Source organism: Gadus macrocephalus, chromosome 21, assembly GCF_031168955.1.
Source record: "Gadus macrocephalus chromosome 21, ASM3116895v1".
In the NCBI taxonomy this organism is placed as follows: Eukaryota; Metazoa; Chordata; class Actinopteri; order Gadiformes; family Gadidae; genus Gadus; species Gadus macrocephalus.
The window spans coordinates 18,354,381-18,378,438 of record NC_082402.1 but is presented as its reverse complement, the minus strand read 5'-3'; the positions used below and the strand labels follow the sequence as shown (position 1 = coordinate 18,378,438).

At 47.1% G+C, this 24,058-nt stretch overlaps 1 protein-coding gene across 2 annotated transcripts in view; it reads left to right on the top strand.

Annotated features, from left to right (window-relative positions):
- The window catches only part of cad (carbamoyl-phosphate synthetase 2, aspartate transcarbamylase, and dihydroorotase), a 46,613-nt gene extending 22,846 nt beyond the window's left edge, over positions 1-23,767 (top strand). Inside the window, exons 17-45 of one of the 2 annotated variants that reach the window (XM_060042080.1) lie at positions 48-212; positions 355-440; positions 585-831; positions 976-1,074; positions 1,176-1,400; positions 2,041-2,223; positions 2,877-3,095; positions 3,404-3,571; positions 3,878-4,060; positions 5,549-5,653; positions 5,747-5,992; positions 6,226-6,307; positions 7,968-8,134; positions 8,360-8,524; positions 9,473-9,604; positions 9,856-10,060; positions 10,429-10,619; positions 11,170-11,310; positions 11,404-11,499; positions 14,798-14,933; positions 17,944-17,988; positions 18,246-18,427; positions 18,646-18,720; positions 18,840-19,052; positions 19,183-19,308; positions 21,570-21,725; positions 22,045-22,146; positions 22,726-22,820; positions 22,966-23,767. In XM_060042080.1, the coding sequence (XP_059898063.1) occupies positions 48-212; positions 355-440; positions 585-831; positions 976-1,074; positions 1,176-1,400; positions 2,041-2,223; positions 2,877-3,095; positions 3,404-3,571; positions 3,878-4,060; positions 5,549-5,653; positions 5,747-5,992; positions 6,226-6,307; positions 7,968-8,134; positions 8,360-8,524; positions 9,473-9,604; positions 9,856-10,060; positions 10,429-10,619; positions 11,170-11,310; positions 11,404-11,499; positions 14,798-14,933; positions 17,944-17,988; positions 18,246-18,427; positions 18,646-18,720; positions 18,840-19,052; positions 19,183-19,308; positions 21,570-21,725; positions 22,045-22,146; positions 22,726-22,820; positions 22,966-23,065 (4,335 nt within the window). In that variant the 3' untranslated portion in view covers positions 23,066-23,767. The remainder of the gene's footprint in view (positions 1-47; positions 213-354; positions 441-584; positions 832-975; positions 1,075-1,175; positions 1,401-2,040; positions 2,224-2,876; positions 3,096-3,403; positions 3,572-3,877; positions 4,061-5,548; positions 5,654-5,746; positions 5,993-6,225; positions 6,308-7,967; positions 8,135-8,359; positions 8,525-9,472; positions 9,605-9,855; positions 10,061-10,428; positions 10,620-11,169; positions 11,311-11,403; positions 11,500-14,797; positions 14,934-17,943; positions 17,989-18,245; positions 18,428-18,645; positions 18,721-18,839; positions 19,053-19,182; positions 19,309-21,569; positions 21,726-22,044; positions 22,147-22,725; positions 22,821-22,965) is intronic. The other variant, XM_060042081.1, reaches the window with a different exon arrangement.
- Positions 23,768-24,058: the final 291 nt, after the last annotated feature.

The following is a 24,058-nucleotide window of genomic DNA, read 5'->3' as shown; positions in this document are numbered from 1 at the left end:
TAACCCCTGAGACTCATTGGACTGTGGGCGGTGCTTCAACCTGACAGGAGCTGCAGATGCCGACGGACAAGCGGATCTTTGTGTTGGCGTCAGCCCTGAAGGCCGGCTACACAGTGGACCACCTGTACGACCTGACCAAGATCGACCGCTGGTTCCTCAACAAGATGAAGAACATAGCTGACCATGAACGCCTGTTGGAGACATACAACCAGGTAGCTCATGCCTTGGATTTTGACTTGTTTTAAAATACTTTGTAGCATTACTTGCAGTATAAATGTACAACTTTTGGTAACATTCAAGCAGTGGCTGTATGCATAAGACATAATCACAGTTTTGTCGGCCTGTGTTTGATAGGATGAGTGCACCATACCCCAAGACGTCATGCACAAGGCCAAGCAGCTGGGATTCTCTGACAAGCAGATTGCCATGGCTGTCCAGAGGTGTGTCTCCTTCCTTCCATTTTAGTACAGAGGTTCTCTTGTTTTGCTCCATCTCAAGTAAATACCATGCCTCGAAGTTTCCACCTATTTCTGACCAATCCCGATCCCCCGTTCTGACCCACCGAGAGCTCTCTCTTCCTGCAGCACGGAACTGGCAGTGAGGAAGCTGCGTCACGATTGGTCGATACTGCCCGTGGTGAAGCAAATTGACACGGTGGCAGCTGAATGGCCCGCCCATACAAACTATCTGTACCTGACCTACAATGGCATTGAGAGCGACGTGGCCTTCCAAGAGCCTCACGTCATGGTGCTTGGCTCCGGTGTATACCGCATCGGCAGCAGCGTGGAGTTCGACTGGTGCGCAGTCGGCTGCATCACGGAGCTGCGCAAAGTGAGGCCTGCATCCAGAGTCTGACTGGTTGATCTTCCAGGGACAGTCTGGGATGAAGAATATTTTGAATCCATTTATTTGTATCCAGTTTTCTTAAATAACATGACATTTAAAAAAAAAACGTATTTCTGTTGTGAACTGTAGATGGGCTACAAGACGATTATGGTGAACTACAATCCAGAGACTGTAAGCACGGACTACGACATGTGCGACCGCCTTTACTTTGATGAGATCTCATTTGAGGTATGTTCTACAGGGTGTCCCTCTGAAGCCATCTATAGGTAGATCTCTGTATGTGACGCGACGTGCATCATTGGTAACGCTCCTTCTCCTGCCCACCCCAGGTAGTGATGGACATCTACGAGCTGGAGAACCCAGAGGGGGTGATCCTCTCAATGGGCGGCCAGCTGCCCAACAACATCGCCATGGCGCTGCACCGCCAGCAGTGCCGAATCCTGGGCACCACGGCGGAGTTCATCGACTCGGCCGAGAACCGCTTCAAGTTCTCCCGCATGCTGGACACCATCGGCATCAGCCAACCACGCTGGAAGGAGCTCTCTGACACAGAGGTGCGTAGGTCGGGTGGCTGTATGGGGGTCTGCTAGGAACCAAACCTGGATTCCCTTGACCACTCAGACACTCTTGATCAGGATTTGGTTTAATGGCGCATGGGAGACATGATCATAACAGACCCTGGTGCAAACTAGGGATATTAATTAAAACTATGCAGAGAATCCCCTCCTGTTAAGTTCCTCCTCTCTCTCTCCAGTCGGCCATGAGGTTCTGTTAAGTTCCTCCTCTCCCTCCAGTCTGCCATGAGGTTCTGTTAAGTTCCTCCTCTCCCTCCAGTCGGCCATGAGGTTCTGTTAAGTTCCTCCTCTCCCTCCAGTCTGCCATGAGGTTCTGTTAAGTTCCTCCTCCCTCTCCAGTCGGCCATGAGGTTCTGTTAAGTTCCTCCTCTCCCTCCAGTCTGCCATGAGGTTCTGTTAAGTTCCTCCTCTCCCTCCAGTCTGCCATGAGGTTCTGTTAAGTTCCTCCTCTCCCTCCAGTCTGCCATGAGGTTCTGTTAAGTTCCTCCTCTCCCTCCAGTCTGCCATGAGGTTCTGTTAAGTTCCTCCTCTCCCTCCAGTCTGCCATGAGGTTCTGTTAAGTTCCTCCTCTCCCTCCAGTCTGCCATGAGGTTCTGTTAAGTTCCTCCTCTCCCTCCAGTCTGCCATGAGGTTCTGTGAGTCGGTGGGCTACCCGTGCCTGGTGCGCCCCTCCTACGTGCTGAGTGGAGCGGCTATGAACGTGGCGCACACCGACAGTGACCTGGAGAAGTACCTGACCAGTGCCGTGGCCGTGTCCAAGGAGTACCCCGTTGTCATCTCAAAGTTCATCCAGGAGGCCAAGGTGAGCTGGAGCACGGCTGAACAGAGTTCAGGCCGTTTGTAATCCCTCTCTTTTGAAAAAGTCCCAGAGATGTGCATCAGATTAGCGCTGGCCCAAATACATCATTTAATTCTGTGGATAATAACTTGCTTTTCCGACTCTAATTCCATATTTCGTAAAGTAAGAAAATATAAAGGATTTCAGTGTATTTTCTAGGCCTTAATCGTAGCCGGTGAAGATCACTGCTGAGTTACGTTTTATCGATTGATAATTGGATCCTTTAATTTCTACAGTGTTTTTAAATAACTCAAAAAGCTTAACTGCAAAATAACTAATGATTTAATGCTGTGTGGATGTCAGTGGCTTTCCCAACCACACCTTGGTCTCACTCAGTTACAGCAAAGCTTCAATGGAGCTTTCCTGAAGGCTTGCGGTCTACATTCCGTAGTTTTTATTTAATTGCGTGGCAGTAAGGTTATAAGATAAATCAAAGGTTTGTCATTGGGGACGGAACGCTGTGCAAGGTAAACCATCAATACTTGATCCATAATATTATCCATCTTGGACTGGTCCAATACGCTTGCATAATATTTAACTCTTTATAATACACTTTGTGTAGTACCTCTCATACAACTCAAAGTACTGCGAGGAAACGGAATGCTTAACTTCCACAGGAGATCGATGTAGACGCAGTGGCGTGCGACGGAGTGGTGATCGCCATGGCGGTGTCGGAGCATGTAGAGAACGCGGGCGTGCACTCCGGGGACGCCACGCTGGTGACCCCACCCCAGGACATCAACCACAAGACCATGGAACGGATCAAGATGATCGTGCACGCCATCGGCCAGGAGCTGGTGGTCACAGGGCCCTTCAACCTGCAGCTCATAGCCAAGGCACGCACACACACACACTGTCATGGAAATATCAATCATGACTATACTATACTGTGTAACTGGTACTAGGTTCGTGCCAACGAACCGTAGCATCATATAACACAGATTTGATGAGGTAGAAAATTTGTGGATATCAATTATGGGGGTGAATGAGGGATGCTCAGAGACGGATGTTGCCTGTAGGTCTAAGCTTTTCAACAGAAAGGTTTTGTTCCCTATTGAGCTGGTGCCTTCCTCCGTCCAAAGGGGGCTTTGTGTGTCCAGTTTATTCTCCCTGTGCTGAGTGCATCTTCACCCTCTCACCTCAGGACGACCAGCTGAAGGTGATCGAGTGCAACGTCCGCGTCTCTCGCTCCTTTCCGTTTGTCTCCAAGACTCTGGGCGTGGATCTGGTTGCCCTGGCGACGCGCGTCATCATGGGGGAGGAGGTGGAGCCCATCGGCCTCATGAGGGGAAAGGGCATTGTCGGAGTCAAGGTAACGGGGCTGGGGCAATGTCAACATCTATCTTTGTCCTAAACAAAGACTTCCTCTACAGGGTTAGGGTTAGGGCTTTCCCCTGAAGTTCCACAAATTAAACTTTAAGTCAATTACCTTAACAACCTTGGAACTGAATGCTGTGTCCCCTCTGTGTCAGTGCAGAGCTGTAGAGGTCTGCATGGGGCAACACTAGATGGGCCGGTTCATTCTGTACGGTTGCACACTTGCACAAATATCATTCGAAGCCATCAAATATCATGACTGAGCCATAGCTCTTCTCTTTCTCTCGCTCACCCTCCCCAGGTGCCCCAGTTCTCCTTCTCCCGGCTTGCGGGGGCTGACGTGGTGCTGGGGGTGGAGATGGCCAGCACTGGAGAGGTGGCCTGCTTCGGGGAGAACCGCTATGAGGCCTACCTGAAGGCTATGCTCTCCACCGGCTTCAAGATCCCCAAGAAGAACATCCTGTTGTCCATCGGCAGCTTCAAGGTACGAGTCTTTACCTAGTACCATGTACTGAGGCTTTACCTAGTACCAGGTACTGAGGCTTTACCTAGTACCAGGTACTGAGGCTTTACCTAGTACCAGGTACTGAGGCTTTACCTAGTACCAGGTACTGAGGCTTTACCTAGTACCATGTACTGAGGCTTTACCTAGTACCATGTACTGAGGCTTTACCTAGTACCAGGTACTGAGGCTTTACCTAGTACCAGGTACTGAGGCTTTACCTAGTACCAGGTACTGAGGCTTTAGCTAGTACCAGGTACTGGAGGCTTTAGCTAGTACCAGGTACTGGAGGCTTTAGCTAGTACCAGGTACTGAGGCTTTACCTAGTACCAGGTACTGGAGGCTTTACCTAGTACCAGGTACTGGAGGCTTTACCTAGTACCAGGTACTGGAGGCTTTACCTAGTACCAGGTACTGGAGGCTTTACCTAGTACCAGGTACTGGAGGCTTTACCTAGTACCAGGTACTGGAGGCTTTACCTAGTACCAGGTACTGGAGGCTTTACCTAGTACCAGGTACTGGAGGCTTTACCTAGTACCAGGTACTGGAGGCTTTACCTAGTACCAGGTACTGGAGGCTTTAGCTAGTACCAGGTACTGGAGGCTTTAGCTAGTACCAGGTACTGGAGGCTTTAGCTAGTACCAGGTACTGGAGGCTTTAGCTAGTACCAGGTACTGGAGGCTTTAGCTAGTACCAGGTACTGGAGGCTTTAGCTAGTACCAGGTACTGGAGGCTTTAGCTAGTACCAGGTACTGGAGGCTTTAGCTAGTACCAGGTACTGGAGGCTTTAGCTAGTACCAGGTACTGGAGGCTTTAGCTAGTACCAGGTACTGGAGGCTTTAGCTAGTACCAGGTACTGGAGGCTTTAGCTAGTACCAGGTACTGGAGGCTTTAGCTAGTACCAGGTACTGGAGGCTTTAGCTAGTACCAGGTACTGGAGGCTTTAGCTAGTACCAGGTACTGGAGGCTTTAGCTAGTACCAGGTACTGGAGGCTTTAGCTAGTACCAGGTACTGGAGGCTTTAGCTAGTACCAGGTACTGGAGGCTTTAGCTAGTACCAGGTACTGAGGCTTTACCTAGTACCAGGTACACAGTACCAGAGTCCTAACGTAGTACCATACTCTGGAGTCCTAACCTTTGACGTCCTAAGACATGGACGTCATAAGTGCGATAACGGTGTAGATTGACGCAATATTGGCTTTGAATAATCTGCACATTTATCTGTAATAATTTAGAAACCACAAGAATACGTTACATTTAACATTATCGGCCGATGACTTGTAGTACCTGGTATTTCCTGACTGTTTTTATACTATGAGATGCACACTGGCCAAATTGGGACATAATGGGTGTCGTAACAACAACTTTGCTGTTGTTGACTGATGACCGTTGTCAACAGCCAGTCTCAAGTGGAACCTGCTGCACAACTGTAAGACTAACAAAAATACTGGTGTGTGTGTGTGTGTGTAGAATAAGAGTGAGCTGCTACCTACGGTGCAGGCGTTGGAGAGTATGGGCTATGATCTGTACGCTAGCCTGGGCACTGCAGACTTCTACAATGAACATGGAGTTAAGGTAACACTGAATGGTTGTCTGCCTTCATCAACCGATATGTTTAATAGAGTGGCAGCATGTATCAGCATGTTAACCTTTGCATGTGACCCCCAGGTGAAGGCCGTGGACTGGCCCTTCGAGGAGGAGGTCAGTGAGATCCCCAACAAAGAGAAGCAGAGGAGCATTATGAACTACCTGGAGGAGAACCACTTCGACCTGGTCATCAACCTCTCCATGAGAAACAGCGGGGGCCGACGCCTCTCCTCCTTCGTCACCAAGGGTTACCGGACCCGCCGCATGGCTATTGACTACTCCGTCCCCCTCATCATAGACATCAAGTGCACCAAGCTCTTCGTTCAGGTGACCTCGTGTTGTCAAAGCCGTCACACTTGTTATTTAATTTGCATTGGAATTTCCAAACTTCCAATCTCAACTCCCCCTTCATACTTTGTTTCAACATATACTACCTTACGGCCTAAACTGCTACTTATACTTGAGTATTTACATTTTTAAACGTATTCCCAAATACACAAACGACTGAACCTTGTCATAGAACGCCCAGGCCTGACCTTTGACCTGCTCTGTGTCTTTAGGCCCTCCATCAGATCGGCCGCAGCCCTCCTGTGAAGACCCACATCGACTGCATGACCTCCCAGAAGCTGGTGCGGCTCCCGGGTGAGGAGCCAAAGGGCGCAGGACTCATTGTTAGAATAAGACTCACTGTTAGAATAAGACTCACTGTTACAATAAGACGGAGCCAGAGGGGTGCAGGACTCACTGTTAGAATAAGACTCACTGTTAGAATAAGACTCACTGTTAGTATAAGACTCACTGTTAGAATAAGACGGAGCCAGAGGGGTGCAGGACTCACTGTTAGAATAAGGTTCACCTCCTGATGCTCTGACTCTTAACCCCAGAGGGGTGCAGGACCACAACTCATTCAGTCTACTGGCTGCTGTGGTTTGATAAGTTCATCATATTGATATACATATTAAGTATCATTATATCAACCTTAAGACGCATCTTATTGCAATAGAATACTTTTTGAATTCAATGGTTTAATGAATGTGTGCTCATATATAATTATTGTGCATAGGAATGCACAATCTTGATATCCCTTTTCCATTATTATTCTTCCGACCAAACTTGTGCAATTAATGTGGCCAAAACTACCGAACGATTCGATTCAACATCTGTCACAAAGGACTAGATCCATACATCTGGGCAATGTATATTTCATATTTGTAAACTTTATACTTCTTGACATTTTTATTATTCTTTACAATGGAAGTCGATTGGAGGAAAGCGGAGCTGTCAGCCCATTCTCTGACACTTACTACCATAGACTTCGTAATAATTTTTTTTTCGTCAATTTCGTCAAAAATCTAGACACTTCTATCTTAAATAATCAGAAAACAGAATTTCGATGATCTTTATCCATTTTTCATAATCAGAGTTTAAGTTCCATGTCGGCTTGTTTTCAGTTGGTTTCATTGATTTACTCTGACTCTACAGCGCGAGGACGTGTGGGCAGTTTTGCCAGATTGGGCAGTCTTTGGTCTTTTTTTTTTTTTTTTTTGCATTAGGCGAGTAGATTCAATTTCAGCTGATTTTAAAAAGAACAGGCGGGTTTATTATATTTCTTTCTACAAACATCAATCAATACCATACCTTTCATTGGCATATCGTTTGTGCAGCTAGTACCACTATTACTTCAGCTAGTACTTCTACCGTACTACAGCTAGTGACACCACTACAGCTTGGAAGGTATTACAGTTTAGCTTTTTCTCTAGTATTGACTGATTTACATTTTCAGAGGCATATATAACTACCTAATTTTACCTATAGAAAACAGATAATTGTTCAAAGGTTGTGCAATTAAGTGAAGACGAGAGACTGAAGTGGATGGTTTCTATGTTCAGTGTCTTGATTTCTTTCCAACCATAACTCAACTCATCCACACTCAACTATCAATCTTTGCATTGGCTATACAACCCTGAATTTAACTGAAACATGGTTCTGTTTCTTAGCAGATGCCTTTATCCAAAGCGACATGAAAAAATATCAAGATAAGAGGCATTTCTATATGCTACCTTCTGCCAACACGACTTTATTTGTAATCAAACATGTCCTTCAGTTCAGGTTTTACACAGCATTCACTCCCCCTTGCCATGAACGAGGGACACACACACGCACAGCAGGGGAGACACTAACATGCGACCCCTCACAGCGGGGGAGACACTAACATGCGCCCCCTCACAGCAGGGTAGGGACTAACATGCGCCCCCTCACACAGCAGGGTAGACACTAACATGCGCCCCCTCCCATCTGACAGGTCTGATAGATGTCCACGTCCACCTACGTGAGCCCGGGGCCTGCTACAAGGAGGACTTTTCGTCAGGCACGGCTGCAGCCCTGGCAGGGGGGGTGACCATGGTGTGTGCCATGCCCAACACCTCCCCGGCCATCACTGACCAAGCCACACTTGCTCTGGTGCAGAAGGTAACAAAATATATTGATGCTGTAAGGCACAATCTAAACATAATGCTACTTAAACTAACACTATCGGAAGTCCTAAGGTGGGAGAATATCTAAATTCTCCCTTTTTTCAGATAGAAGTTAGAATGTTTAAAACTTCTATGAATGTAAAAAGAAAAGTGAAGGATGTTGTCTTTAGATTCTTTGCTCAGCTTATTGTCTTGACCCAACACTCTGGTGTCTGTACAGCTGGCAAAGGCAGGCTGCCGCTGTGACTACGCTCTGTACGTAGGAGCTGCCTCCGACAACGCCGGCCTCCTGCCCGCCATCGCCAGCCAGGCGGTGGGCCTAAAGATGTACCTCAACGACACATTCTCTACCCTCAAGATGGACAACGTGGGGCTCTGGATGGAGGTACCTGGAAATAGAAACATAGGACTTCAAAATTGCTTTAGTTTGGAAATGTTCAACCATCAATGACCCGATCCGATCCACGGCATCGGTCCGATATTGGCCCATTACGCTGGATCGGATATCGGAGGGGAGTAAGAAATACGATCCGATCCGCACAGCGTGATAACAGCAGTTAGCCTTCAATTAGGAGCATGTGCAGGAGAGCTACTTGTTGGTAAACCATGTCAGCAGTGCGGCTGTATTTCAACCTTAAAGGAGAATGAAGAGCCTGGGCTGGGCTGTTGCACGCCTCTCCTCGGCTGTTGTTGAGGGGAGGCACCGTCACGTCACACGCACCAACCTTGGCGACGGCGGATAACAGCTGCTGTGATAGCCACAAGCTTGCCGATCATAAAAGCTAACCCTTTCAGATGTCGCGGACGTCCAACCGATTACAATTATTAATCAATTGGAAATATGATTATTATAAGTCAACTGTTTGTGTGTGGGACCCCCATTTATATGGCTAGAGGCTATTATTGGTTCAGAGTAGAACAAATTATCGGAAAGCTATCGTTATCGGCAGCTAGCCTAAGCTATGGTATCGGTATTGAAAGTGAAAAAGTGACATCCCTAATCAATTTAGTCCATCTATTCTAGACGAAGTTCGTCGTTACACGGTAGCAGGAAGATCATGAACCACAATCATAAATTATGCAAGGATTTGGCTGAAAAGAGTCCATCCCAAGTGGCTCAGAAAAAATGCATGTGGTGTCGTACAGAGGGGCTCATGCACCACAGCCACGTTAAGACCACTGCACTAACCCTAGCTACAGGAATAACAAAAACAAGAGCTTATTTCAATTCCATTTCTTTTGTCTCCAAGTGGCAGTGCAAGCAGCCGCAGTACAGAAGAAGTGTTCCAAGAATGACCTGTGTGTGTGTGTGTGTGTGTGTGTGTGTGTGTAGCACTTTGAGAAGTGGCCCAAGCACCTGCCCATCGTGGCACACGCGGAGAAGCAGACGGTGGCGGCTGTCCTGATGGTGGCCCAGCTCTACCAGCGCTCAGTCCACATCTGCCACATCGCCAAGAAGGAGGAGGTGAGCTCACCAAACCTCTGGACCTGCTCCATCGCTGCTGTTGTACAATCTAATGGGCAATGGTTGATGGATTTATTGCTGTCACTCAAAGAGCTTTTCCAATGACTGGTACTCGTACACTGAACCCAGAATAAGTGCCTTCTGTTCATGGGTTGGCCATGTTCTGTACAGGTCTATATATTGACATGCGTAGATGCTCCATAAAGTGAGTTAAACAAGGTGCAGTAGTGACAAACTCCTGCTCTCTGCAGATTCTGATTGTGCGTGCGGCCAAGCAGAAGGGCGTCCAGGTGACGTGTGAGGTGGCCCCCCACCACCTCTTCCTGTGTGAGGACAACATGGCCGACATCGGGGGGGAGGGCTGGGCCCAGGTGAGGCCCATGCTGGGGTCCCGGGCTGACATGGAGGCCCTCTGGGAGAACCTGGACATCATCGACTGCTTCGCCACAGACCACGGTCAGTACTCTGGAGCAGCCAGCTGTCTGTCATCCAACGTAATCGGGGGGGGGGGGGGGGGGGGGGGGGGATCCTCGGCTCCTCCTAGATGAGTGTCGCAGTGTCCCTGAGCGAGACACTTCACCCTGACTGCTCCCGATGAGCTGGAGGTCGCTCTGTATGGTTGACTCTGCCGTCGGGGTGTGAATGGGTGAATGTGAGGCCATATTGTAAGGCCTCTCCTCACTCGTCTACTTGCCACCCGGTCTCTGTGTGGTTGTTCAGCTCCTCACTCCTTATAGTCTACTTACCACCCGGTCCCTGTGTGGTTGTTCAGCTCCTCACTCCTTATAGTCTACTTACCACCCGGTCTCTGTGTGGTTGTTCAGCTCCTCACTCCCTGGAGGAGAAGAGCGGGCAGAACCCACCCCCCGGCTACCCGGGTCTGGAGACCATGCTGCCACTGCTGCTCACCGCCGTGAGTGACGGACGCCTCACCCTCGACGACATCATCCGCCGTCTCTACGACAACCCGCGCAAGATCTTCTCCCTGCCCGTCCAGGACAACACCTACGTAGAGGTGCGTGATGCTCCAGATGCTTGTGGCCCCGCCCATATGTCCCAGCTGACCTGGCGGCTCCTCCCAGCTGAAGATCATGTTTAATGGTGTTTGTATTGCTCCTGTCAGAACAACGTTGGTGAGGAGTCCTCTTTGCCAATTACATTTTTTTGCTTTATTGTGAGGCTGTTTATCATTATCCCAAACAATTTTTAGTTCTTATAGACTACCAGAGTATTGGCACATATATTCATACTAGTATCAGATTTATTTTTTTGTTAACTTGAACAGATACAATATGCTGACTCTATGGGCCCCCACCAGTCATTTAATGGGTCCCTATAGGGTTAGTTGACTTGGTAGCTGACATCGGAAGGTTTAAACGAAATCTGTGTGCGTGAACTCTGCAAGCTAGTGCAAACCAAAAACAAAGTCTGCAAAGGAAATGGTTCACAGGGCCATGTGTCGCCATCTGCTTCGAAGAGCAAAGCCGACGGCGTCCACACAGTCTTTTATCTGGTTGCCGGCAGCGGTCTAGACTACGCCTCTGAATAGCTGACTGTGTCCCCAGGTTGATCTGGAGCAGGACTGGGTCATCCCTAAGGCCATGCAGTTCACCAAGTCCAAGTGGACCCCCTTCCAGGGGATGAAGGTCCGGGGCAAGGTGCGCCGGGTGGTGCTGCGTGGAGAGGTCGCCTACATCGACGGCCAGGTGAGAACCGGTTCACTGCAGCCTTGTTGCATCTGGCTGTCAGGCCTCCGCGTGGGTGGTTGAAGACCCCTGATGGCTCTCTTCCCCTCCCAGGTGTTGGTATCCCCTGGGTACGGAGAGGACGTGAAGACCTGGCCCACAGCCACCACTACCCAGCTCTCTCCTGAAGCCGTCAAAGAAGCCTCCCTGGTACCCACACACACCACACGGTTTATTTTTTTGAATGATATTTATATTGTGGCGGGGTAGAGGAGGTAGAGAAATCAATAGCGTTAGGTCACTTGAGAAATCAAATGCATCTACTCCCTCCCCTCTCCCCATCACAAAGATTGTAGTAGGACCATAAAGAGCCCATGCCTCTATTGAACAAGTTTTGGGTCTCTAGAGTCAATAGTGGCGACGCTATTGAAATTTTACCATTGTGGTCGTTTTCAGTTTTGCACTTTGCAGACGGTCCCTAAGGTCGCGACTGAAAGCCGACAGCTCATAGAAGCCAATGCATTTCACCGTTCGCTAAAGACGGCTCGTTTGGATGAAAACAATTTTGTAGCTGGTTCTCTAGGTTACTACACTCAATTGTGTATCAACGATGTTTCACTGATGCTCTATTGAACCGCAAACTCAGAATCTGCCAATTTATTTCCAACTTTATGGAAGTTGCTTTACTCACAGTTGTGTGAATTGACCTGGATATGAAGTGTCTGTAGCGCAAAATAACATTTGTTTCTAAACTGAGCTCTCCTCTCCGTTTATATGCTTTACTCAGGTGTGTGAATTGACCTGGATATCCGTAGCGCACGGAATGTTACATTATTTTGCGTAGCGCAAAATAACGTAATATTGGTAATCTAAAGAGCTAAGCTGCAGCTCTGCTCTTGTTAAGGTGCGTTCAGGGCAGCACTGGGTCGGGGTTAGTGAACTCATCCTGTAATCTAAAGAGCTGAGCTGCAGCTCTGCTCTTGTTAAAGGTCCCATGACATGAAAATCTCAATTTATGAGGTTTTCTAACATAAATATGAGTACCCCTAGGCTGCCTATGGTCCCCCAGTGGCTAAAACTTGCGTTTGGTGTAAAACGAGCACTAGCTGTTCTGCTCGCCTTTGAAAAAACGGAGGCTCAAGCGCGCTGATTTGGAAATCTGTGCTCATGACGTCATGAGGAATCTCAGCTCCTCCCCTTACTCTGCCTGGCCCGCCCAGAGACGTTGGCCCGCCAATGAGACTCGACCGTGCGAGCGCCACATGTGTGTGTGTGAATACACACACTGTAACGCAAGTGTTTCTTGTCGGTTCTTTGACGTGTCTTGTGTTTCCACAACGAGACTGTCGTGGGGGTTATCTGAGCCATGGTTGAGAAGGAATTGGGGGGAAAGGAACTTTGGTTTGACTCGCTGAAGTACATGAACTGCGACATGCCGCCGGTTGCCGCGAGGCACCATCGCCCGGCAGCGGGCAGCCGGCAGCAGGCAGCGCGCGGTTCAGTCGACTTCAGGTTGATGTGAAAGTGGAAGAACCAGAGACGTCGCAGAACCCGACAAAGTCGTTTGTGATTCATGATATCGTCTGGAGGCGCACACAATATGTTATATGATATAGATATCTAGGCTATGTATTATATGATATTATTTAGATATAGAGCTCCAGGACTGTAACGCAAGTGTTGTACACTTCCTTGTTATTTGGATAACCGTTCTGCTGTTGGTGTGATGGCGCATCACGTCGGACTCTCGTCTCTGGTATTTCTACAACGAGACTCGTATTGGGGGTTATCTCGGCCAAGGTTGAGAATGAATTGGGGGGAAGGAACTTTGGCTTTGACTCCCTCAAGACCATGAACCACGACAAGGAGGAGAAAGGGATCTTTGCCGGGCAGCGCTTATGCACCTCCGCCTCCGGCGGTGGTCCCTCAGCGGGGCTCAAGCGGGAGACATTCGCCGCCAACAATCCCTTTCTCCTCCATGTCGTGGTTCATGTTCTTGAGGGAGTCAAAGCCAAAGTTCCTTCCCCCCAATTCATTCTCAACCTTGGCTGAGATAACCCCCAATACGAGTCTCGTTGTAGAAATACCAGAGACGAGAGTCCGACGTGATGCGCCATCACACCAACAGCAGAACGGTTATCCAAATAACAAGGAAGTGTACAACACTTGCGTTACAGTCCTGGAGCTCTATATCTAAATAATATCATATAATACATAGATATCTATATCATATAACATATTGTGTGCGCCTCCAGACGATATTATGAATCACAAACGACTTTGTCGGGTTCTGCGACGTCTCTGGTTCTTCCACTTTCACATCAACCTGAAGTCGACTGAACCGCGCGCTGCCTGCTGCCGGCTGCCCGCTGCCGGGCGATGGTGCCTCGCGGCAACCGGCGGCATGTCGCAGTTCATGTACTTCAGCGAGTCAAACCAAAGTTCCTTTCCCCCAATTCCTTCTCAACCATGGCTCAGATAACCCCCACGACAGTCTCGTTGTGGAAATACAAGACAAGTCAAAGAACCAACAAGAAACACTTGCGTTACAGTGTGTGTATTCACATTGATGTGGACGTTGAAGAACCAGGAACGTCGGAGAACCCAACGCGGTCGTTTGAGATTCATAATATCGGCTCACACAGCTTTTGGCCGTGATAATATATATTATATGATATAGATATCTGTGTAGGCTATATGATAATATTTAGATATAGAGCTCCAGGACTCCCGTGTGTTCTAGAATATTTACAGAACACGGCTAAAGGGTGTGCGCCTCGCCATTGCGATACATCCACTGTAAACAGAGCGCATGGTGGCTGCAAGCTGCTCAGGGCCACACCCCCACCCTCCTCCTTGACACGCCCACCGAAACAGCGCATTTGGGGGAAGCTCAATGTGCGACTGGCTCGGAGTGGCTGTAACTCTGCACCACGGCTGAATTTAGGGAACGTCTTTGAATACTGTGTTAGTTGCCCACTAATACCTATATTAAAGAATACATAAAATAGCATGTCATGGGACCTTTAAGGTGCGTTCAGGGCAGCACTGGGTCGGGGTTAGTGAACTCATCCTGTAATCTAAAGAGCTGAGCTGCAGCTCTGCTCTTGTTAAGGTGCGTTCAGGGCAGCACTGGGTCGGGGTTAGTGAACTCATCCTGTAATCTAAAGAGCTGAGCTGCAGCTCTGCTCTTGTTAAGGTGCGTTCAGGGCAGCACTGGGTCGGGGTTAGTGAACTCATCCTGTAATCTAAAGAGCTGAGCTGCAGCTCTGCTCTTGTTAAGGTGCGTTCAGGGCAGCACTGGGTCGGGGTTAGTGAACTCATCCTGTAATCTAAAGAGCTGAGCTGCAGCTCTGCTCTTGTTAAGGTGCGTTCAGGGCAGCACTGGGTCGGGGTTAGTGAACTCATCCTGTAATCTAAAGAGCTGAGCTGCAGCTCTGCTCTTGTTAAGGTGCGTTCAGGGCACCACTGGGTCGGGGTTAGTGAACTCATCCTGTGTTTGATCCAGACCCCTGAGCGCCTGAGGCCCACCCCCCCCCGCGAGGCCACGGTGCGGACCCGGGCCGCCAGCCCACGCCGTGCTGAGGGACGCTACATGCTGCCCCCCCGTGTGCACCGCTCCTCTGACCCAGGCCTGGCCCCAGGTACTACACTACCCACTAGGGATGAGTCGGTTGCGACCGATTCGTTACAACGAACGAATCCCGAACGTGAACGACAAGAACTGGTTCCCCAAAACAAGAACTGGTTCTTTGATTCTTTTTTTTAAACATAAACCAAAAATATGGTCACGTAAATAAAATATACAAACGAACAGAGCTTCGTCTCCCCGCGACTTATATTGATTGAGTCAACGTTCTCAAACATTCAGCCAATGAGAGGTAGCAATGGTGTTGCAATGGCACCGGGGTAAGCCAATGACAAGGCGGTACCGTCGAATATGCGTGCTTTCTGTCTGACGTATCTTGGGTCATACCATTCGACGTGGGGCCACTCATATATCCCCCTACATTTTTTTCGAAAATAGACTTGACCTCCATCTGTTTATTGGATAAACGCATTTCCCAATCCCAGGAGTCTTTGCTCCATTCTACATCAATTTAAGAACAAACAAAGAAATTAAACTGCAGTTCGTATTTTTTATTTATGACCATACAAGTTCTGTAATGCCTGAACAATGAAGAATTAAATGTAAAGTAAAATAAAATTATAAATGTAAAACCATGAATGAAATATAGAGAGTAAGCAAGTGGTATAAATATTGGTGGGACGTTCGGTTATACTATATAGCAGGCATCTCCAAACGGCGGACCGCGGTCTTGACGGTCCTATCCGGACCCATGACCAATTAAAAAAAAATAAAATTAATAAAAAAAAGTTTTTTTAATTGTTATTTTTTTTAAGACGTAATCTGACGTAACGAACGAATCAAAACGACCGAATCAAATAAACGAATCGTTATAGTGAACTGAACTGAAAGAACTAGTTCCCGGAAAAGAATCATTTTGCCCATCCCTACTACCCACAATGCTTTGCCTTCGCCTCACTGTTTCAACAACTCCTTCACATTTATACCTCCCGCTTGCTGTGTGGGCAGTCCGTACTAGTGTGGTCAAAAATGTAGATATTTAGATAAATATGATACTTTTTTAACCTCTTAATCGTTAAATCCCGCCGGCGGGCAAGTTTTAGTTACCCCACCCCTTCCCCCCAACATGCTGGGTCAATTTTCGGCAGCATTGAGTTGAGTGAATAGTCATGTCATACACCGTTTGAAAGCTTAGAATCTCAGGAATATCATCCAATGTCAACCATTCGGTGGAATAAATATGTTTAGCGAATATAGATCAAATATATCCTAGTGTCTTGGGTCAAAATATCCCCCTCACCCTCCTCCTCCCTTGGTGCATTCTAACTTTATCGTCATTGTGGATATCCTTAGCAATGAGTTGATACTTCATGTTGGGTCTTGAACTGTTGAAGAGTCCACAGAAGTCGAATATCAATATTATTTTAGTTTAATTGCATTGTGTACATGCACAAGCCATCTTATACAAAGCAGCCGAAAAAAAGAAAATCAAAACCCTGCAATGTTTTTTTTTTGTAGAAAGCTGTGATTTAGGGTGTGAATTCCGCTATTGTCATCTGATTCATGGTATCCACTCTATTTGCCAGGGTCTCACGGTGACGTAGAGCCCTCACACATGTCTGTAAGACCAATACTTCTTTGTAAACAAGTCTTACAAGCCAATGAGGCGATCACTATCAAAACGGGCATGTTTACTTTGATTGACAGCTAAACCAGCAGACAGCAAGGGTCGGTGACGGGCCTTAGATATCCTAATAGCCAATGAAAAGACCTTTCTGACGATATCCAGCATGTCAAACACCTTCTCACGTGTAGGTGAGAAAACAACTGCTCAAGGGGTGTGCGTAAAGTAGCAGGCTCGTCGCCTTGGTGCCAGTGTGGAGCAGGTGGTTGATTTGCACGCGTGTGTGGTTTAATTTGTATTTATTTTTGTTGTGATTTGTGTGTGATTATGCCTGTCTCATTGCATATCAGAACATATGGTATGCTATCTAGATGGTTCACCAGAAAGCCCAGAGGGTAACCTTTAATTTGAGACCAAGATTATGCATCTACATAGGTGGTAGCCATAGGTCTTTTTTGGAGTCTCCAAAAGGACCCTGACCAAAATGAAAGGACGTATCATTGCATAAAAGGAGCTGGAGACTTCATCTTTTTATGCTTTGTTGATCTGCTTTTACACACAGCATCACAAGACCTAGGGCTAGGGCTAAGTAGTGTTTCCAAGGGATATGGAGTTACCTAGGATACTAGAATCAGCTTGGTTTTTGAGGTGTGTGTAACCGGCTGGAAGGTAAACAATATTGTAGCCTTCCCAGCACTGTGTCAGTACATGATACAGTTATTCTGATAATGTCTTTCCAAAGAGAACAAGCATGTGATTAGAGGTCATACTATCAAGGACCAGTGCTCTCTAGAGTAGGCGCAGTGCAAAACCGAAAAAAAATCAAAAAATGGCCCGAAGTGGTTAAACTGTTTCGATAATCATTCTCTGTAGTATCGATGCTCTCTTCTCACGGACAGTGAGTTAACACACCGCTACAGCTCCAACCTAGCCCCACCTCCTGTGACTAACTCGCAGTGCGTTCTCCCGCAGTAATTCGGCACTAGTCTCAATGCTCTGTGTGACGCTGTTATCTTAAAGTTAGCTAACACGTGTAGCCAGTTGACAGTTGACATGCAACAAGTGTGTACGACCGGTTTTGGTAGAGAAAGAAAACGGCAGGAGAGCTATTCAGAAGTACTTTGGCTTTGAGGCAAATTACCAAGGAAAGACGCAAAAGTGATGCCCTTAAGAACAAGGTTTTGTGTTTCATAATTATGCAAATGAATAAAATAAAATAAGTCATAATTCTACCTTATAAAAAGTTTCAAAGGCATGTAGTTCTTTGATTGAATATTTCTGACCTTTGTAATAAAAGGTTTTCCAACATTGAAACAAGAGATTATAGCGTAAAAAAACATCTGCAAACATGACTTTGTTCTGTTTCCGTTTTCTATCACTCCTAGTTATGCTGATTAAAGTCTCCTAATGCCTGTCACTCTGCTCTCTCTAAACCCCTCAGCCGAAGAGACAAAGGACAGATCTCTGAGGAGGCCGATTGATGAAGGTTTGCCGAGACTTGGACTTATGGCAGTGCTTCTGCTATTAACGGCTAAATGTCCCCTCTAACCCTGCAACGCAAACGGCTTCTCAGGCTATCGTCACTGCGCAAGACATGCATGGCTGCAAAATTCGCCTAGTGCTTCATGAATACGCTGCACTTCATCAGTGTGTCAGTGTGCTGCTTTAAGGAATGGCTGCACGTGTTTTGAGCTGTGATTCATGGCATCAATAAACAATGTTTTAAATGCTTGTTATTTGCAGAGCTGATGGTTCCTGTCAGTCTGGCTGCTGGGGACAGCTACAGCCATCCCCCTCCGCTGTCACGCCTCCTCTCCCCCCAGGCCGGGCAGTCACTCCCCGTCTCCCACCTGCAGATCTCCCCTTTACTGCACCCGCTGGTGGGACAGCACATCCTGTCAGTAAGACAGTTCAGCAAGGAGCAGGTACAGAGAACACGGCTCTATAGGAGGAGTACACGGCTCTATAGGAGGAGAACACAGCTCTATAGAACACAGCTCTATAGGAGGAGAACACCACAGAACACAGCTCTAAAGGAGAAGAACACAGCTCTATAGAACAGCTCTATAGGAGGAGAACACTGCTCTATAGGAGGAGAACACAGTATTGTTTTCCTCAGTTTACATTTGTTGTGTTTTTTCAGATATCCCACCTTTTCAATGTTGCTCACAATCTGCGTCTCCTGGTGCAGAAGGAGCGCAGCCTGGACATCATGAAGGTAGGGGTGTTTGGGGGGTGGACGTAACATCTGCCCGGTGTGTGCTGTCAGTGCAGCTGAGTGACTCCTGATAACGGCCTTTCTAGAATCTGATTCCACTCATAATGCTGCTGTTGCAGGGCAAGGTGATGGCGTCCATGTTCTACGAGGTCAGCACGCGCACCAGCAGCTCGTTCGCTGCGGCCATGCAGCGTCTGGGCGGCTCGGTGGTACACTTCAGCGAGGCCACCTCCTCCTCCCAGAAGGGCGAGTCCCTGGCCGACTCGGTGCAGACCATGAGCGGATACGCTGACGTCCTGGTGCTCCGGCACCCCAAGCCCGGTGCTGTTGAGGTGTGTGTCTGTGTGTGTCTATGTGTGTGTGTCTGAGTGTGAACCTGTTTATAGATGCAGTGGTTCACTATAATTCTCTTGTATTCTTTCTATTATATCTGGACCTGTCCCCCATTGCCATGACGACCAGATGGCCTCGCGTCACTGTCGCAGGCCAGTGATCAACGCGGGGGACGGGGTGGGCGAGCACCCCACCCAGGCCCTGCTGGACGTGTTCACCATCAGAGAGGAGCTGGGGACGGTCAACGGGATGACGGTAAGGCCGGCCTCAGCCTAGTGTTGGGTCCACACGCATTCATGCTCTACTAGATAGGCGTAGAAAATCTGCATTTTTTGCGTAGAGGACCATTGATTTAGATGCGTTACACGCGCTAAAGCAGCGCATTAGCCGTGTTTTTACGCACCTAACGCGCCCAACGCACCTACAAGCAGAGTTCAAAACTTTTTACGCTCCTACGGGTGACGCTTAACCGCGATAGCCAATCAGCGTTGAGCTTGACCCGACGTCACTGGCAGAGTAGTCTCGCAAAGCCAGACCAAACTACAGCAAGTACAATGGTCTGGAACCACGCTATTTAGAGCCGTCTATCCGGGGGGACACTGGGCTGGCCTGTTTTTATTTCTTTAAACCAATCACAATCATCTAGGGCGGGGCTAACCCCGGGAAGCAGCAGCGGTGTCCATCCGAAATAGTGCTAGAACATCTTTCTTCCTCAGCAAATGCTGTAAGCAAATCTTTTGCAGTTCTTTGCAATTTTCGAGGGAAATAGCCAAACATGCTAGCTTTACAGCGCCGTCAAAGTCCTCTTCCAAACTCCGAGTTTGAGGGGGAGCACAATACGGGAAAGCCAGCAACAGGAAGGGGAGGAGTAGCGGTGGAATCCGACACTAGCGATATAGACGCTGTCCATTTCCGCTCAGCCAGACTACTGGCAGAGAGACGGAGGACGCACAGAAGCAGACATGCACACAACATGGACGACCAAGTCCACGTTCTATGTTGTTATTTTGTTATACTATTTTTTAAATAAAATATTTTTATTAACACTCAATATATGATTTTAAGATCTAGCATGCACGGTCACAAATAAACATACATTTTGCTACTTAATATAACAATTTTAAAAACAATTTAGTAATAATGAAGGAATCATTGCTTTTGTTTTGTGTGGGTGGCTCTTAAAGAGCCGTTTTGGGGTTGCTTGTGCACTGCACTACATGTCGTTCTGCCACGAGACGTAGGAGATAAAGGTCTGGCGGATCCGAATTGCCTCTCTCCCGGCGTTGTTTGCAGCTTCTTTGAACCCAGTTTCTTGAACCCGTTGATGATGCTCTCTGGGGAAACTGCTTCCCATGCTTAGAGGATCAATTCACAGAGCAGACGTTCTAAAGGCTTTTGAACCTTCCAGACGGTGTGGGTTAGGTTAGGGACAGGAGCTACTCTGTGTGTCTCTTGCACAGATTATCCTTGAAGGGCTTGTTAATAAACCACATCCAACACCTGTAGCTGCCTTGTCCTCCCCGCGATGATGACTCGGTCGCCCTTCATAGCTTGCATTTGGGTTTTAACTGGCTCAGTCAAGTGTCCACAGAATGACTCCCACAGCATCATGTTCCTCTCCCTCCTGAGTCCCTCAGGCTGTCTGGGCACACCACCTTGAGCCAGTCCACTGCTGCTCAGTGTCCACCCAGCCCTTTTCCTGGGTACGTTTCATGATGACGGCAGGTATTGCCTCTTGAGGTAACGTCTTGCGTTTTAAAATCACGTACAGGGGGAGATTGGTTCAATCTGCGAGGCATGCCAACATGACGGTGGTTCAGTTCTTTTAGTTTCCGATTTACTTTACTACGTCACCTCTTTTGTCTACAGTAACATGATGGCATTTCAAAATCAACTTGTTTGATCAGCTTTACCGATCTGCTCCAGAGGCTATGATCACACAGCACTGAAGAGACAGAAGCTTTACTATGAAGTCTGAGGGGAAGCGCTTGGCAAGACTTGTCCTGCAGTCCTGGTCCACTACGCTGCATCGTTCTTCTGCTCCATTGATCAACATGATCTTAACATCGGCATGAGAGAACCTCCTCAGTGGTGGTTTGACCTGGCCTACTTTTGAGCCACTTTGTTGATTGAACATCATTCTTCTGCTTCATTGGTCAACATGATCCTAACATTGCCATGAGAGAACCTCCTCAGTGGTGGTCTCACCTGGCCTACCTTTGAGCCACTGTGTTCCAGTCTCTCAATCTTGTTGTGGTGAGGAAGCGCTTCAGTCACATGTGTTATCAGGGGCGGAGGGTCCTTTGTAGATGTGAATTTATATTGATATTAAGGCTATACCCAGAATATGAGACGACCCCATACATTTCAAGGAAAGAAATCTCGGCTTCAATGCAGTATTTTAAAGAGATGTGTTGTTATTGTGCACCCTAAAGAACCTTGTACATTAGTTTTCCACGGTCAGGATTAATAATAAGCTGATGATGACCATCTAACGTGCGTTCTGTGACCTCCAGATCACCATGGTGGGAGACCTTAAACACGGGCGCACGGTGCACTCCCTGGCCAAGCTGCTGACCCAGTACCGCATCACGCTGCGCTACGTGGCGCCCCCGAACCTCCACATGCCCGCCCAGATCCTGGACTTCGTGGCCTCCAAAGGCATCAAGCAGGTAGGACCAGAGGGAGCGTCTAAGACGTGGGGTTGGTGTTCAGGTAATAGAAGGGGGACTCTAGTCCATCACTACTTTTACATGGACACAGGAATACCAATTTGCATGGTGACCAGTTAACCCGTGTCCATAAACCCAAATGGTGTGCATGCTAATCCCTCATCTGAAAAACGACCAAATCTTCTAACCATCCTGGCTTTTCCTTTGCTAAAGTATAAAGTGGTTACTCTAGTTGTGTATGTGTGAGTGTGTGTGTGCATGTTGCTTGCTTATGTGCTACCTAAAGATTTAAAAACCAACTTTCTTTGTGCTTGTGCAGGAAGAGTTTGAGAGCATCGAAGAGGCCCTGCCTGAGACGGACGTCCTCTACATGACCCGCATCCAGAGGGAGAGATTTGCCACAGAGGAAGAGTACAAGGCTGTAAGCAACCTATCGTTTGATACTTATATTTTTTTGCAGAGAAACTATGTGAAAATTGAGCTTTCTCTTCAATGACAAATTGTAGCCAACATGCATGTCAAGAAAGATGACCCAATATAAACTACAACCTTCCTGTGGTCCACAAGATGACCCAATATAAACTACAACCTTCCTGTGGTCCACAAGATGACCCAATATAAACTACAACCTTCCTGTGGTCCACAAGATGACCCAATATAAACTACAACCTTCCTGTGGTCCACAAGATGACCCAATATAAACTACAACCTTCCTGTGGTCCACAAGATGACCCAATATAAACTACAACCTTCCTGTGGTCCACAAGATGACCTAATATAAACTACAACCTTCCTGTGGTCCACAAGATGACGATTATAAGAATTCACTTCATAATTTCCTTTAAATCAGATTGTTTGGTCCACTCACGAAAACCAACTAACTAATCTAAGGGTGGGCTGCCAAGCTAGAACAGCCAATTTTGTGGAGATCTGAATATATTTCAGATGAGCAGGTCAAAGTATGCGCAGTAATTGTGCATGTGTGCGTTCTCTGTTTCAGTGTTTTGGCCAGTTCATCCTTACCCCACACATCATGACCGCCGCTAAACGCAGGATGGTTGTCATGCATCCTCTCCCGCGAGTCAATGAGATCAGGTTGGTCTGTCGCTGCACCACTGAAATAGTCTCAACCAATTGCCACACGAGAATACTAAGGCTTACTTGAATTTGAATCCTCTGTCAATTCCTCCAACTGAATATCTTCTGTTGAACTCTCTTTAACACTATCTTTATTCCACAGTGCAGAGGTTGACTCGGACCCACGAGCAGCCTACTTCCGGCAAGCTGAAAACGGCATGTACATCCGAATGGCACTGCTAGCTACAGTTCTTGGAAGATAGACTGGGCACGTTCTAGGAGATGGGCTACAATTTGAAGAACCTTTTTTTTGTAGGTTATAGATGAAAAATACTTATAGTTCAGAAACTTACATTCCCTGTTAAATCAGTCCTGTAGTCTACTTGGTTGGAAAACAAGTTCTAGAGTATGTATAAAGGAAGTCAGGGTGTTGGGTGGAGGTCAAGTAAATGGAAAATACAAGATGTATTTTTGTTCTCTTTGTTGAACCAAATAGCTAATTTATGTATCTGAAATAAGCCCAAACACCATCTCCATGAAGACATAAGTGATTATGTTTTAAACAACGGTGGGATAGAAAAAGGGAAATGGAGAATATTTGATCATTCAGACGATGATGGGGAGGGGAGATTTTGGCCTGATCCTGGTATTGATCCTTAGGGATTAATTTGGTGCTCCTCATTTCTCATCATGACCTCAGCCCGCAAGATGGCTGATGTGCCCTTGAGTGATGGATAAGAATGTGCCACAGGAGATTAAAGCCATCGTTTTTTGTCTAAATAAAAAAAAAAAAGTCACCCGTTATACGACTTACTTTCTGTTTAGTCCAATTCAATCGCTGGTGAATGGATGAACTTCCACAATTGCATTGAAGATTGAATGTTATGTTATTCCTGCTCAGTGTACACGTGTCTGATTAGACATTCCTAAACCTTTCCATGAAAAAAATGTTGCCTAAAAGAATACGAGAATACGTCATTTTCTATCTCTGATAAGGGCTAATCTTTTTGGATTGATGCATTCATTTTACATTGAACCGATACACAACTATTCTGTTATGTATAAATTATTGCTTTGTGTAAGGTATATTAGCATTCACCAAAACACACTGTACAGTACTATATTTTTTAAATATAGTTTATTGAAGGTAATAAATTCGCAATGATGTATTTTTGTTTTTGTTAGTAAAGAAAATGAACCCATCCCCTGCTCATCCGCTCACTCTGACCTCTAGATGGCGACATATTATTTATACT